The sequence below is a fragment of the Ovis aries genome, chromosome 9 (assembly GCF_016772045.2).
Source record: "Ovis aries strain OAR_USU_Benz2616 breed Rambouillet chromosome 9, ARS-UI_Ramb_v3.0, whole genome shotgun sequence".
NCBI classification, from domain to species: Eukaryota; Metazoa; Chordata; class Mammalia; order Artiodactyla; family Bovidae; genus Ovis; species Ovis aries.
Window position 1 is genome coordinate 63,857,308 of NC_056062.1, and position 15,064 is coordinate 63,872,371.

The following is a 15,064-nucleotide window of genomic DNA, read 5'->3' on the forward strand; positions in this document are numbered from 1 at the left end:
TTACATCTAAGCACTTGAATATGTAAATGCCTGTGTGCAAATAAATTCTCTGTGATCTCCATTTTTCAATTAAATCATAGGATGATTAATGTGAGACGCCTGCCTGAAATATACTGCAACTACAGTAGTAACACATGTCCCATTATAAAGACGCGGCCATCGATGGAACCCGGTTCATTATCATCACATTTTCCCTAAAAGCAATACAGATTCTCCGATTAAAATATTCCTGTAACACGTTTCTATAGTCACAGGCTGGAATGGAGAACTCACTAACATAATATTTCTTGGGCTGCTTTTAGAGGCAGAATTGATCTGTTCGGGAGGAAAAAAAAATCAAACCTTTTAATTTCAAATATTGTGGCGAGTTTGTCAAAGAGAGGAGCTGAGCTTTAAGAGGCTCACTAGTGGTTTCTGGTGGTTGCTATAACGAGATAGAATTGAGGTAGGTTTTAGTGGAGGGGAAAAAAACGCACAAGAAAAGGCAGAATCCAGAGTAGCAGAGACTTTGTGCCCCCGTTGGAGAGAGATGGTTGAGTCCTCTTCAAGGTTGCTGTGGTATCCCAGAAACACCATTCACTTCGAGCTGTGACCGCGCACCAACAACAGCAACAACTCCACTGCGCCGGGCTGAGGAGCAGGAATTAGGAGCTCGGGAATAATATGAAAGGGATCCGCAAAGGGGAAAGCCGATCGAAGGAATCCAAACCCCGGGAGCCTGGCACGAGAAAATGCGCTAAATGTGGCCGCCTAGACTTCATTCTGATGAAGAAAATGGGGATTAAAAGTGGATTTACGTTCCGGAACCTCGTCTTTTTATTGACGGTGTCTTGTGTGAAAGGTAGGCTTGCTTTCGGGGGTCCCCTCTGCTTTGGATGGAGGTGAGCTGACTTGTCGCCGGAGACGGGTAGCTTACTTTGCAATTTGCACGGATAAAATCATCATGATAATACTGAAGAAGGAGTTGATTCACAGCTCTTTTTCTCCCTCAGATAGGAAATGCATTTTGCTTGCCAGATTTGGCGTTCAATGCAGTGATTGAGCTTGTGCTCAATAAATATTCTTGCAGTATGCTCAAACGAATACGTGAGTTGGTTCGTATAGCCTCTAACTAGTGGATACCAGGCAGAATTCCTCTGCAAGACTTTTCTTGGTGATGAGGGTTACCTTGATTTCTAGTCAGATCAGTGGGGATTGACGCTTTGGTTGGAATATTTATATTAAAGACGCTCCTGGAAATGCTTTTTAACCCTTTCAGGTAGGAAAGTTACCGACATGTTAGAAAGGTGCTGCTTTTAAATGCATTAGGGCACAGGGGTCTTTCAAGAATCCCCCCACCCGGCCACCCACAACCAACATGAATGTGTGCATGCATATGTGAATTATTTCTACGTGGGTTCTTTTGCATTGATAAATGATAGAGGCTCTTTCCTAGGTCCTGTGGTAGAGGTTTGGCTTAAAATGGGGCTTTTGAACGGTCTGAGACGCCAGGAAGTGTAACAAGGTACATTTGGGGATGAATGAAGGTAGGAGGAAAGTCATTAGCTGACGACCAAAAAGAAAATCCCCAGCAAGTCTCGGCGTTCAGACAGGTAGAGTGAGTGTCACATGCACAGACAAGGGGAGGAGGTGGGCGCGATGTAAAATTCAATCCTAAGCAGGAAGGCAAGGGACAGTCAGGATCATTGGAAGGAGAGCTGTCCTCTGGGAGAAAATAGATTCCCAGCTCTGTTCTACAACTTCTCCTGCGCCCTGCTGCCCATTAATTGCTGCAAAAAAAAAAAAAAAAAAAGCACCTCAGGCTGTGTCTATGACTCATGCTATCATTTTTGAACAACCACCTCCCCGTACTCATGGCAGCTCGCATAGACGCGACGGATGTCGTTTTCAGTGAAGCTAGTTTCAAGTCGGGGGTGGGCGGAGTGGGGTGGGGGGTGCTGTTGGCCCGGGCGCGCAACCTCTGTCCTCACAAACTGGACGCTTCTTCCTTTGTAAAGGAGTGTCTCTCTGAACCGCAATCAGGCCGCGTCTCTATGAAACAGTTTATTGTCCAGCTTGCAGCTGGCTGTCCCCCCACAGAAAGCAGTCCATTTGCATTCAGTGGAAATGATAATTCATGTTTTGGGTGGAGGGAGCTGGAAGGGTTACCTCTCCCTCTATTAGGGACCAATGATGCGCGACATGTCTCGAATTTTAATTGACATTCCTAAATGCCAAGAAGTCGTCTCAGGTCTCTGTGGCAGCAACTGCCTTGTAATCTTAACCTGCTCCTTAGAGCTTGACACCCCCCCTTCGCCGACCCTCACCAGCATCAGCGCAGCTTTGAGCCAAAACGCTTGTTCTCTACGGGCGCAACTACACAGCCTAGTGCACAAAACGCGTCTTGGGTTGCTTACAAGGGGCTCTCGTCGCCGGCTCGACGTGTGAGGAGCCTCGCATTTATGCTTAGCTCGCCTGCCACTGGGAGCCGGAGGTTAATGGATGGCCCTGGGTTTGGCGGCTAGGAGCCGGCGACAGCTCCTGGCAGGAAAAAATGTTGAGGTGGCTCCTGCTAGATGACCGGGGGGTTAAATGCGAGTTTTCACGCGATACCTGTTGAGTCAAAACACACTGGAGGGGCAGATGGAAGAGGGAGTCTCCGAAGCTGGTCGAGCATGCCAGGCTGACAAACCCAGAGCCCAGCAGCCTGCGATTACAGCCCGGCTGCCCGGACCTACCATATTTCCCAGATAAGCCGCGCCGAAGAAACCAAAGGCGCGTCAGTTTGCTTTAAATGGAACTGGAAATGAGAAACACCACCCCCCCACCACCACCCCCCTCTCCTCTACTCACAGCTCCTGTACTTTGGATTGAGACAATCGGTCCACTGAATACATTCCAGTTTCGGGGACATTGGGAAGAAGGGGTGTTTCACACTCTGCTTTGATCTTGTCCAAAATCAATTTTCAACGGACCATTAATTTTTTTTTTAATGATAATAAGGTTCTTCATTGTCACTTATCTGCCACTTGAAAGGCATTTCCTATATTTTACAACTTGGAATGCCGTCCTCAGATTCTGAGACACAAACTTACAGAGGATATATTCTTTAGATTTACTCCCGGTTGCCAGTGGTGCCAGTTTTTAAGATTGCTTCTTCTTCTTCCCCTTCTCCTTTTTTATTTTAATTCCACCTACGTCTCAAGGCTTTTCTTAAAACCAAGATCCCAGCAATAGCTTGAATGTTCTTTCCCCCTAGTGTCTACCGACCGCTTTTGTCTTCCACAGTGTTTTTCTTCCGGTCTCCCAGGCCCACGGGAAAGCTCGGAATGAGCAGTCTTTCTAAGGGTCTGCAGGTTCTAATCTGGGGCTAGGGCTAAGGAAGTCTGTGGCGCGTGCTTTTCCAGGTAAACAGCTCAGGCCTTGAGAATTCCACCTTTTGTCCACACTTTTCATCTTTTACTATCTCACCTCTGCCTGCAACAGCAATGACAAAGAGGCTCAGTGGGAGAAATCGCCTCAGAGTAGAAGACAAAGTGGGCTTCTGTGGTAGGCCTGAATCGCTCCAGTGGTATTGGAAAGACAGGCAACCCTCTCCAGGCGCTTTATCTCCACTGTTGTCATCTGAAATAAAACGCCGTGGAAGGCACCAAATTGGGGGGTGGGGAGGGGTGGGGGCTGCTTAGGCTGATGCATGCCAAAACACACACACACGCAGCAGAGATTTCTGAAATGCAGCCTGCAGCTGCAGCCTGCCTGTTTTAGGTCTCAATCAGATAGAATATGTGAATCTTCAAGTCGTGCTTAAACGTCCCGCCCACGTAAACAAACACTGGCAGGGTGCTTCCTCACACTCCTCGGGAGATCCCGGGGGAACACACAAATCGTGTGGGGAGTGGGGGGCTGGGGGAGAAGGTACAGAAAGCACTGACCTCCGAGGACAGCAGGTGCAAGCTAGCGTGCTACACCCCCACCCTGTACTAGAGCCTGCTTTCAAGACTCCTTGCTGGACCCCCGGACTTCCAGAAGGATCTGCGTTTCTGCGTGCTCTGGGACTCCAAGGAGATATTACTCCCGCCACAGAGCTCTTGGGAAGAGCCGAGCTCGCAGCTTGTCCCACAGTTAATTAGTGCTGGCAAGGGTCGCGGTGTCCACGCAGGAGGAGAGCTACCAGCAGCGCTCAGTAGCACCTTGTGCCCACCCCAGGATGGCCTCGCTGGAGGTGTCAGCCCCAGGCTTGTGCTCCAGGTCTGATAACTCTTACTTGCCCGGACCTCAGGGCGATAGTCTGACCTGTCAGTATCGTTAACAAAATTTCTGTCGCGTCTCGGGTCTCGAGAGAGCTTTACAAAGATGGTTCTGTTGGGTTAATGTCTTTACAAACCAATAACTGCATCCAACAAAAAGCCACCCACTACCACCGCCACCATCAATACCCTTCCCCTGAATCTAACAAGACTGAGTCAGCAGCTGAGAGACAACCTTCTTGTTTGGGTCGGGGTCCTTGTCCTGCTTGCTGCAGTCTGGTCAGGTAGCCCTCCCCTCCAGCTGTTTCTCTGGAAATACTTTATTGCTTCTAGAAGACCAGATTCCCCGAAATATTCATAGACCACTGAGGTTGAATTGAATGCCTGACTTGGCCTTTAGCGATTGTGATGGAGTGTGTGCGTGTGTGTGTGTGTGTGTGTGTGTGTGTGTGTGTGTTGCTGGGAGGGGGAGTCCACATGGATCATGGCGGAGGAGCCTTCTGGAGGCCTCCAGGGTAGGTGTGGGTGTGTGTCCGAGATGGACAGGGTGGCGGGTTACACAATGTGTGTTTCGGTTCCCGGACCCTAGCTGGTCGGTGGCGCTGCGACCACTGCTGTCAGGAGTCCCGGTGGAGGCACAGAGAAAGCTCCGTTTTCCCAAGCCGACCCCAGCGCTGCTCTCACCAAAACAACTTCTCTAACAGGCTCTTCGGGAGTTCAAAAAACTCACCGGAGGAGTAACGGGGGTTGATTCCCCTCTTCTATCCCCTTCAACCCCTTCCCTGCTCTGACGCTGGGGGGAAAGCAAGCAGGAGGCAGTCCCAGGACTGGAACTCCACAGCGGTCTGTTGGATCCCCGGGGAAAGCGCAGACGAAATGAAACAGCACAGGTCATCCCGGTTGTCCTGGGGTCCTCTTCCCGCCCCGCAGAAGAGGCCAGCTGAGGGTTGAAAGCGGGGCAGGAAAGGAGATTTCAGCTCAGTGCAGAATAATACGAAGCAGAACAACCAAAGAAAGAAAGATAAATTCAGCCAGCCCGGCGATTTCCCTTCTCCATGAACACGGCGCCTTTGGGGAGGCTTTGCACCACCGAGTTGCTAAGCCACTCCAATTTACCGTCCTCAAAAGGCTTCAGTAGCCTCCCAGAATTCTGACCTGAACTTTCCCTGGACAGTTAGTTACCAGTTAAAATCCTTCTAAAGTGTCATTTTGCAGCCCCATATTTCCAGAATCTTTTGGTATTGAGGGGTTTGGGGAGGACGTGGGGGCTGCTCTAAGCCCATGTAGAAGAGTGAGTGTGTGAGCAGAAATGATTAAGGAGCAGGTTTCAGGCTGTGGAAAACCTGATGGCAGCTCCTTTAAGATCGTTCAAGGAGAAAAGGGATAGAATTTACTCAATAGATTATATACTCCAGGAGCACAGGTTTCCTTTCAGTAGTTATTACTGTTCATGATATTCATTAGTGTTACTATTTATGGGATAGGTGAATAGATGTGGAGTACACATCTTTTCCCTGAACACACAATTTACTGTCTGCAGAAACAGTAAAATATTGAAATAAGCAGTAGCAAGGGCATCAATATAGGATTTTAAAAGTGGCAGGCTCTGGCATAAGTGACATCTGATAAAACAAAAAGTAAGAAAGGTAGCAATTAATGATGCCCTTGCACACATATAGAAACAACCTCTAATGCTAAAATACCTGTCTAGTCTCAAACACTAAATGAAAGCAGCTAAACTTTCTTTCCTACATCTCCAAACATACTTCTCCTTGATGTCCTGAAAGTTTAACTTTCTTCTACTTAATATCACAGTCTCCAGAAAAGGCTTCAGGATATTAAATACTTTCAGTGTTTTGTCCAGCTTGGAAAATAACTTTGAAGCCTCAAGCAGCATGTCTGGTGAGGAAACTGTTACTTCAAGTAACATGACTATTTGAGAAAATCTGCCATCTTGTACTTTGAATTCCAATTTTCACTGTTGGAGAGATTATAAGCAAAATGACTGCAAACCAAAAGATTAGCAAAAAATGCCTGAGCTGCCAATAAGGTCATTTTATTTTCACTCTGTATACATTAAAACATAGCTTCTTTTTCTGTCTCTTTTTCCCATAGCCCTTACTCATAATACAAAGTGGTATGTAGTTTATACATACAGTGGCAGTTTTAATTTGGATTTCGGATGAGATCTGGTAGAACAGATAAAGTCATTATCCATTTATCTTTTCTCTTTCAAAGTGAGCAGGTGGGGTGATTCATGGTACTTTCCAGGGAGATCAATCTCCAAGTCTACAAGATTTTCTCGGAATTAGACCCCTTGGAAGGCCCTCATTCTCATCAGGAATATCACTTTTACAGGAATGCCACTGAGAAAAATCAATTTGTTGAATACCTTCCAGTATTCATGGTCTCAATGCTAGTTATCATCTTTCTTTCTTTCAAGCCTCTAATCACTGCTATAAAATGCATTTGTGCTATCACACCTTTGCTAAACTATAGCTTGGTGCTAACTAAAGATTCTTAAGGATTAATACTTTTTTATATAATCACAATCTGTCATCCAAAAGCCAATCTGAAACCTCTAAAAAGTCAAAATTTATAGGATTATCATATGCATCATGTACCTTGTAACTGGAAAACAAGAATATCAGTGATAATCCTGTGTCATTAGATATGACAAAATTTTCTATTTGCTCAAAAAGATTGCACAGCAGTGATTTCAAAATGTTCCTCAACGAGTAGCATCCTTTGGAAACTTGTTAGAAATATGAATTCTCAGACTCTTACCCCAGGCCTATTGAAACAGATGCCCTAGTAGTTGAACACCCACATAGGTGTTTATAATAAGTCATCCAGGTAATTCTGATGTGCTGTAAAGTTTGAGAAACACTAAAGCACTAAAGCAAGTACTCTGGAGCCATCAAGACCTGAAGCAGGAAAAAAAACAAAAAACAAAAAAAAAAACCTGCCAGCAACTATCTTTGTACTAGCAACTCAGTTTTCCTAAAATTCATTTTCATTATCTATTAAAAAGGAAATTAGAATTTCAGTAGAAAGATTATGCATGCAACATATATAGTGCCTGACACGAGGTGCTATCATCACTGTTATTAAAATACATTTCCATGCACAAAGTGTGTGAATCTCACACACTTCATCCCTAACATTACCAGCCCTAACTTGTCCACCACAGTAAATAAAAAAATATAGCATCTTCTCTCTAGCTATTATTTCACTTTGGATAAGTTCCCAGGCTATTCTATATTGAGAAACACTGAAATTTCTGCTTATCACCTTTACACAGTTAATCCAGGTGCTGGCTCTATGAATCAGGGGCAGAATCATAGCTTAAATATGTTACTCCTACTCCTAGGCTAATTTCATTTGTTGTATTCCAATACTGATTTATTTTAATATTGATTCACTAATGTACTTACATGAATTTGTTAATTCATCTTGTTACAAATCCATGGTACTTACAGGGCTGGAAGAGTTCTTACATACCAGCTAGTTCACTGCTTATATTTTATACAATAAATGCACATGTCTAGAAAGGATAAGTGTATTTTTCACTAGGTTAAAAATATAAATAACTCCAGAATTGAGACTAGATCATTGAGCTTTCAAGTTCATGTTCAACTCTATTTCTACTGTACCTTATCAATTCTACTACAGAATTTTCTCAAATGGCACCAATGAAGACAATCACAAATCTAATATTTGAGAACCATATGCCAATTAGTACCATAGAAGAATACTAGTGACTATATGTTTTTATGGTATTTTTTATGCTAACTACTCATTTTGTAAAAGACAAAAATAAACAATTTTGGAATGAAAATATTTTCTAAAACTATTATAATATGTACACCAAATGAAATCATCATATATTCAAGTCTATTTTTGACATTACATGGTTGTAAAAACAAAATCAGAGGACTGTTTTTTAGCCTTATAAAGAACTTAGATTCCTGGGTCAGAAAGATCCCCTGGAGAAGGGAATGGCAACCCACTCCATTATTCTTGCCTGGAAAATTCCATAAACAGAGGAACCTACAGTCCATGGGATCGCAAACTGTCAGACACGACTGAGTGACTAACACTTTCACTTTTTCAAAGAACTTAGAGGGGTAGTACTTAAAAATCCACTTCTTATTTATTTCTTCCCATAATCTAGACATAATTTCTTATTTAAAGACTTTTAAATCTAGAAAATCTGTTCCTAATTTATTTTATTCATGGTTTTATATATTTACATCATATTAACATAAGATGTATGCATTCTCTCTCATCTGCACTTACATTTGCACATTTCTCTCGCATGATCTAAATAAGATGATGGTATCATGTAAAATTCTACCACAGAAGTAATAGTATATTTTATAAATATATAAATAGTATATTTTATAAATTTATAGTGTATAAATATACTATACATAGTATATTTTATAAATTAAAATTGTAAAAACAATCAATAATCTGAAGGGCTATCTTCAATTTTAGTAATATGTGATATTTCTCTAAGGTCTCTTCAAGATATGGGAGTAAAATTTCCAAAATAATGAATGTTGCTAAATTTGAAGTGCTTACAAGTTCAGAAAGTGATTGAATTACATAAAAAGGAATGAGTGATTCTCTGAAAAGCTGAGTTTGTAATGTTCAAGATTATAAAGTTCTTATTTCTTTTGTTCTATGTTAGCAAATTTTAAGGAATTTTTTTATTCCATAGTTTAAAGTAATGGTAAGCATTCTTTTTTTTAAACTATGACAGTTTAAGAAATGCAGTTGCATACCATTTTGAAAGGAAATTTATAAATGGAAATAGACTCTCAGAAGTGAATTTGTTAACTTTTAAACAACTGAAAAACAACAGCTATGCTTAGTTTGTACAAGTCCATCAGATTATACAAGATTCCAGAATGCGCAGAGGTGCTTCATGTATGTGAAAGAATGTGTGCTCAGTCATATCTGACTCTTTGCGACCCCATGGACTGTAGCCCACCAGAGAATTCTCCAGGTAAGAATACTGGAGCAGGTTGCCATTTCCAACTCCAGGGGATCTTCCCAACCCAGAGACTGAACCCATGTCTCTTTTGTCTCATGCATTGGCAAGCAGATTCTTTACCACTAAGCCACCTAGGAAACACACTTCATATATAGAGAGGATATAAGATCTTATTATGTCGGGAGAAATGGTATCAAAATAGGCATGTGCATTTACTATATAAAATTTGAACCACAAGAAGCTCTGTGCTAAGCCCTTTAAATAGAGTGTGTTAACTATATCTCAAACAGTGGTTCTCTCTCTTTTTCTTGCTTAGAATTCTAACAAAGCATCTTGTGAGATAGCTGTTATCTCCTACATATAGATTATTATCTCCAATTATAAATTATCCACATTTCCTGGGGCCAGAGAGGTGCAATGACTTTCCAGGATTGTTGTTTAGCTAGTGGTTGGATAATAGATTCATAAGTTCATAGACTCATTAAACAATAAAACTATAAATGACCAAGTTGCTAATTAAATCTCTTCATTTTTTATGAGAAAAACTGAAATATTGACAATTTAACTTAAAAGATAGCCTAATGTTAATATCCATGTGTGCGCGTGTGTGTATATATATATATATATATATCACATTGTATGTAATAAGCAACTTCTCAGTCTTGTAGTTTCAACATCTTTACTTAACTTGCCTAACTTTGCTCTCTTAATTATTCTGTAATGGTTGTGAAAGCTATTTTTCAGGGTTTTTTTTAATTTTACTTTACAATACTGTATTGGTTTTCCCATACATCATACCAGTAAGGGGGAAACAAAGGAACAATGCATAAGGTAAATATGTCACTATAAGACAAAAAGCTGTTTAGTGCATTAAGGACAAGAAAAAAAATCAAAACATATATTACTTAGATTTTAACCCAGTGCTCCTGAGTAAAATTTTAACATTTATGAATGTAAATGAATTTATGGACTTCACATATAAAATATGTGGGCATAATATTATTTACCAGTAGAAGGACATGGCAACCTACTCCAGTATTCTTGCCTGGAAAATCCCATGGATGGAGAAGCCTGGTAGGCTACAGTCCATGGAGTGGCAAGAGTCGGACACGACTGAGCGACTTCACTTCACTTCACTAGTATCATGAGCTCTGGCAAATAAATTTGGTACCCTAATCTTCCATTTAGTTCTACAGAATTTAAGGATGGGAAAACTCTTATAACTAACTTGTCTAGTGTCTGTCTAATAGTCAGAGAATGTGCATAAGATTTATACGTGGGGGTATGGGAAGGTGCTTTTTAAAAGAACATTCCTACCCAAGCTTCATCCCCTCGCTCTACTTCCTACCATAATTACATCCTAGTTAAAAGTGCACATGTAGGTGTACATCTTCACATAATGAGCAGACTGTTCTGAGAAATGAAGAGATTTGCCACACAATAGAATGCAAATAGTCCTTCAGTTCTCTGTCCAACAGGTTTCTTTTTATTGCTGTGCTTTGCCGATCAGTCATCTAGGACTCTTTGCAACCCAGTGGACTTCAGCCCACCAGGCTCCTCTGTCCATGGAGATTTATCTAGGCAAGAATACTGGACTGGGCTGCCATGTCCTTCTCCAGGGAATCTTCTCAACCCAGGGGTTGAACTCAGGACTCCCACAATGCAGGCGGATTCTTTATCAGCTGAGCTACCAGGGTAGCTCTTCTTTTTATTGGGTACTGCCTTATGAGCTTCCTTTATATGTATGCTAAGTCACTTTAGTCGTGTCCAAATCTCTGTGACCTCATGGATTTTAAGCTGCCTGGCACCTTTGTCCATAGGATTCCCCAGACAAGAATACTGGAGTGGGTTGCCATGTCCTTCTCCAGGGGATCTTCCTGACCTGGGGATCAAACACGTATCTTTGTTTATGAAATAAAGATACTTGAGAGGAGAGACCACTGTGCCTATGACCAAATCCTGACCAGGCTCAAAATAATATTTCCTGAAATAATTGTGTAAGGTGACTCAGATACATGAGTGTAATAATACTGGTAAATGAGAATCTTAACATGCCATCTAAGGATTAACTATAAATTAAATGGTGGCATTTAGATTACATCTTGTCTAAAAAAGAAATATATATATATACATGCATTAAATTATACTTAAGCACTCAAAATTAGCATTACATTTTCCTTTGAAGGTGATAAAATATACTTTAATATGCGGCAGAAGTACTATTGTACTTAAATACTTTCTGAACTTTAGACTGTCTCAATATAAATATATACTTGTCTTTTTCTACTTGCAATATTGAAAATTTGTCAGTGTATTCTTAGAGATGTCATTTAAACCTATATTTTCAGTGTTAAAGTTCAGATAGCCTAACAATGCCCTCGCATGATTACCCATAGAATATATTTATTACATTGGAAAATTTATTTGGGACAATGTTATTTTAAATAGTTTTGCATCTCAGAACAGCTAGGTATAAATTTCTCCATGGTTGCCAAAATTAAGGTCTTTTACCTGAATTGTTACACATTTTACCTGATTGTTACACATACAATTGGTGTCCAAGTCTATTTCCTCAATTATATATTCCAGAATTTTATTAAATGATTAAAATTGACTAATAGTCAGCCAAGGATCTCCACTTTAAAAATGATCCTACTGTAATAACTCACTTTAGTCTATTGAAAGTTTAAGTCACAAACTGAATTGACATTTTTGTTTTCATGAGCTTGGTGAAGGGAAAAAAAGAGACTGTTAATTAAAATGCCTTTTTCTTGAGCTTGTTCACATCCCATTAGCCATTTGCTCATATGTTCACATCTACTTAATAAAACTAACAGTTTTAACCAGTTTTAGCAGTTTTAAACAATGAAAATTGTTTTATTGATATTAATCTAATTTCTAAAATATCTATTTTAGTTTTCTATGATGAATAGCTTTTTTTGTTTTTGTTTTTTCACACTCTGAGGGTTATCTGATTAAAAAGAAATATGAAGGAAAATGTTTTTCAATTTCATTCTGAATGCTTACATTCTTAGTCACTCATCATGTCTGACTCTTTGTGACCCTTTGGGCTATAGCCTGCCAGGTTCCACTGTCCATAGGATTTTTCAGGCAAGAATACTGGAGTGGGTTGCCATTTTCTTCTCCAGGTTGTCTTCCTGACCCCTGGATCGAAACTGGGTCTCCTGTGTTTCTTGAATTGCAGGTGGATTCTTTATCCATTGGTACCTGGGTTCATCAACTGAGTCAGTAAAAACATAAAATTTTAAGTTATATTTTATTATGAGTGTTTTAATATAGAGAAGTTAAAATGAGTCTACTTCATTGTTACTCTATTAAAGCATAAAAAGATGCTGTTAAAAGACTTTAACTTCACAGTGGAAGTGAGAAATAGATTTAAGGGACTAGATCTGATAGACAGAGTGCCTGATGAACTATAGATAGAGGTTTGTGACATTGTACAGGAGACAGGAATCAAGACCATCCTCAAAAAAGAGAAATGCGAAAAAAGCAAAATGGCTGTCTGAGGAGGCCTTACAAATAGCTGTAAAAAGAAGGGAAGAAAAAAAAAAAGAAGGGAAGAGAAAAACAAAGGAGAAAAGGAAAGATATACCCATTTGAATGAAGAGTTCCAAAGAATAGAAAGGATATATAAGAAAGCCTTCCTCACGATCAGTGCAAAGAAATAGAGGAAAACAATAGAATGGGAAAGACTAGAGATCTCTTCAAGAAAATTAGAGATACCAAGGGAATATTTCATGCAAAGATGGGCAAAATAAAGGACAAAAATGGTAGGGACCTAAAAGAAGCAGAAGATATTAAGAGTTGGCAAGAATACACAGAAAAACTGTATAAAAAAGATCTTCATGACCCAGATAATCACGATGGTGTGATCACTCACCTAGAGCCAGACATCCTGGAATGTGAAGTCAAGTGGGCCTTAGGAAGAATCATTACAAACAAAGCTAGTGGAGGTGATGGAATACAAATTGAGCTATTTCAAATCCTGAAAGATGATGCTGTGAAAGTGCTACACTCAATATGTCAGCAAATTTGGAAAACTCAGGAGTGGCCACAGGACTGGAAAAGGTCAGTTTGCATTCCAATCTCAAAGAAAAGCAATGCCAAAGAATGCTCAGACTACCGCACAATTGCACTCATTTCACACACTAGTAAAGTAATGCTCAAAATTCTCCAAGCCAGGCTTCAGCAATACGTGAACCATGAACTTCCAGATGTTCAAGCTGGTTTTAGAAAAGGCAGATGAACCAGAAATCAAATTGCCAATATCTGCTGGATCATTGAAAAAGCAAGAGAGTTCCAGAAAGACATCTATTTCTGCTTTATTGACTATGCCAAAGCCTTTGACTATTTGGAACACAATTAACTGTGGAAAATTCTGAAAGAGATGGGAATACCAGACCACCTGACCTGCCTCTTGAGAAACCTGTATGCAGGTTAGGAGGCAACAGTTAGAACTGGACATGGAATAACAGAATGGTTCCAGATAGGAAAAGGAGTATGTCAAGGCTGTATATTGTCATCCTGCTTATTTAACTTATATGAGAAATGCTGGGCTGGAGGAAGCACAAGCTGGAATCACGATTGCCGGGAGAAATATCAATAACCTCAGATATGCAGACAGCACCACCCTTATGGCAGAAAGTGAAGAACTAAAGAGCCTCTAGATGAAAGTGAAAGAGGAGAGTGAAAAAGTTTTCTTAAAACTCAACATTCAGAAAACTAAGATCATGGTATCTGGTCCCATCACTTCATGGCAAATAGATGTGGAAACAGTGGCTGTCTTTATTTTGGGGGGCTCTAAAATCACTGCAGATGGTGACTGCAGCCATGAAATTAAAAGATGCTTAATCCTTGGAAGAAAAGTTATGAGCACCCTAGACAGCATATTAAAAAGCAGAGACATTACTTTGCCAACAAAGGTCTGTCTAGTCAAGGCTATAGTTTTTCCAGTAGTCATGTTTGGATATGAGAGTTGGACTATAAAGAAAGCTGAGTGCTGAAGAATTGATGCTTTTGAACTGTGGTGTTGGAGAAGACTCTTGAGATTCCCTTGGACTGCAAGGAGATCCAACCAGTCCATCCTTAAGGCGATCAATCCTAGGTGTTCTTTGGAAAGATGATGTTGAAGCTGAAACTCCAATATTTTGGCCACCTCATGCGAAGAGCTGACTCAGCTGAAAAGACACTAATGCTGGGAAAGATTGAGGGCAGGAGGAGAAGCAGATGACAGAGGATGAGATGGTTGGATGGCATCACCAAGTCGATGGGTACGGGTTTGGGTGAACTCCAAGAGTTGGTGATGGACAGCGAGGCCTTGTGTGCTGCGATTCATGGGTCACAAAGAGTCGGACTCAACTGAGCGACTGCACTGATCTGAATTGTAATTTTTAGTAATGGCTTTGTTTTTGATGTTTAAACTATACTTTTATACACAGATGGGCTTCCCAGATGGGTCAGTGGTAAAGAATGGGTGTGCCAATGCAGAAGATGCTGGAGGCATGGGTTCAGTCCCTGGGTTGGGAAGATCTTCTGGAGCAGGAAATGGCAAGCCACTCCAGTATTCTTCCCTGGAAAATTCCATGAACAGAGAAACCTGGTGGGCTACAGTTCATAGGATCACAAAGAGTTAGACATGACTGAGCATGCATGCGTACCAAGGCTTATAAAAGAATGAATGATTCTCTGAATCTGTTATTAAAGGTGTAATTTATAATTCCCCCAAATGTTGGTAATGAAATTATGCTGATCTATCTGTATGTTCTAATAATGAGTTCTGTGTTGCTAAAAGCTGGAATTGTGAGATAATAAA

General features: G+C 40.8%; 1 protein-coding gene across 2 annotated transcripts in view; it reads left to right on the forward strand.

Moving 5' to 3' along the window:
• Nucleotides 1-578: 578 nt before the first annotated feature.
• CSMD3 (CUB and Sushi multiple domains 3) overlaps nucleotides 579-15,064 on the forward strand; it is a 1,392,034-nt gene continuing 1,377,548 nt past the window's right edge. For both annotated transcript variants that reach the window (XM_060393469.1, XM_027973090.3), the window contains exon 1: nucleotides 579-841. In XM_060393469.1, the coding sequence (XP_060249452.1) occupies nucleotides 664-841 (178 nt within the window). In that variant the 5' untranslated portion in view covers nucleotides 579-663. The remainder of the gene's footprint in view (nucleotides 842-15,064) is intronic.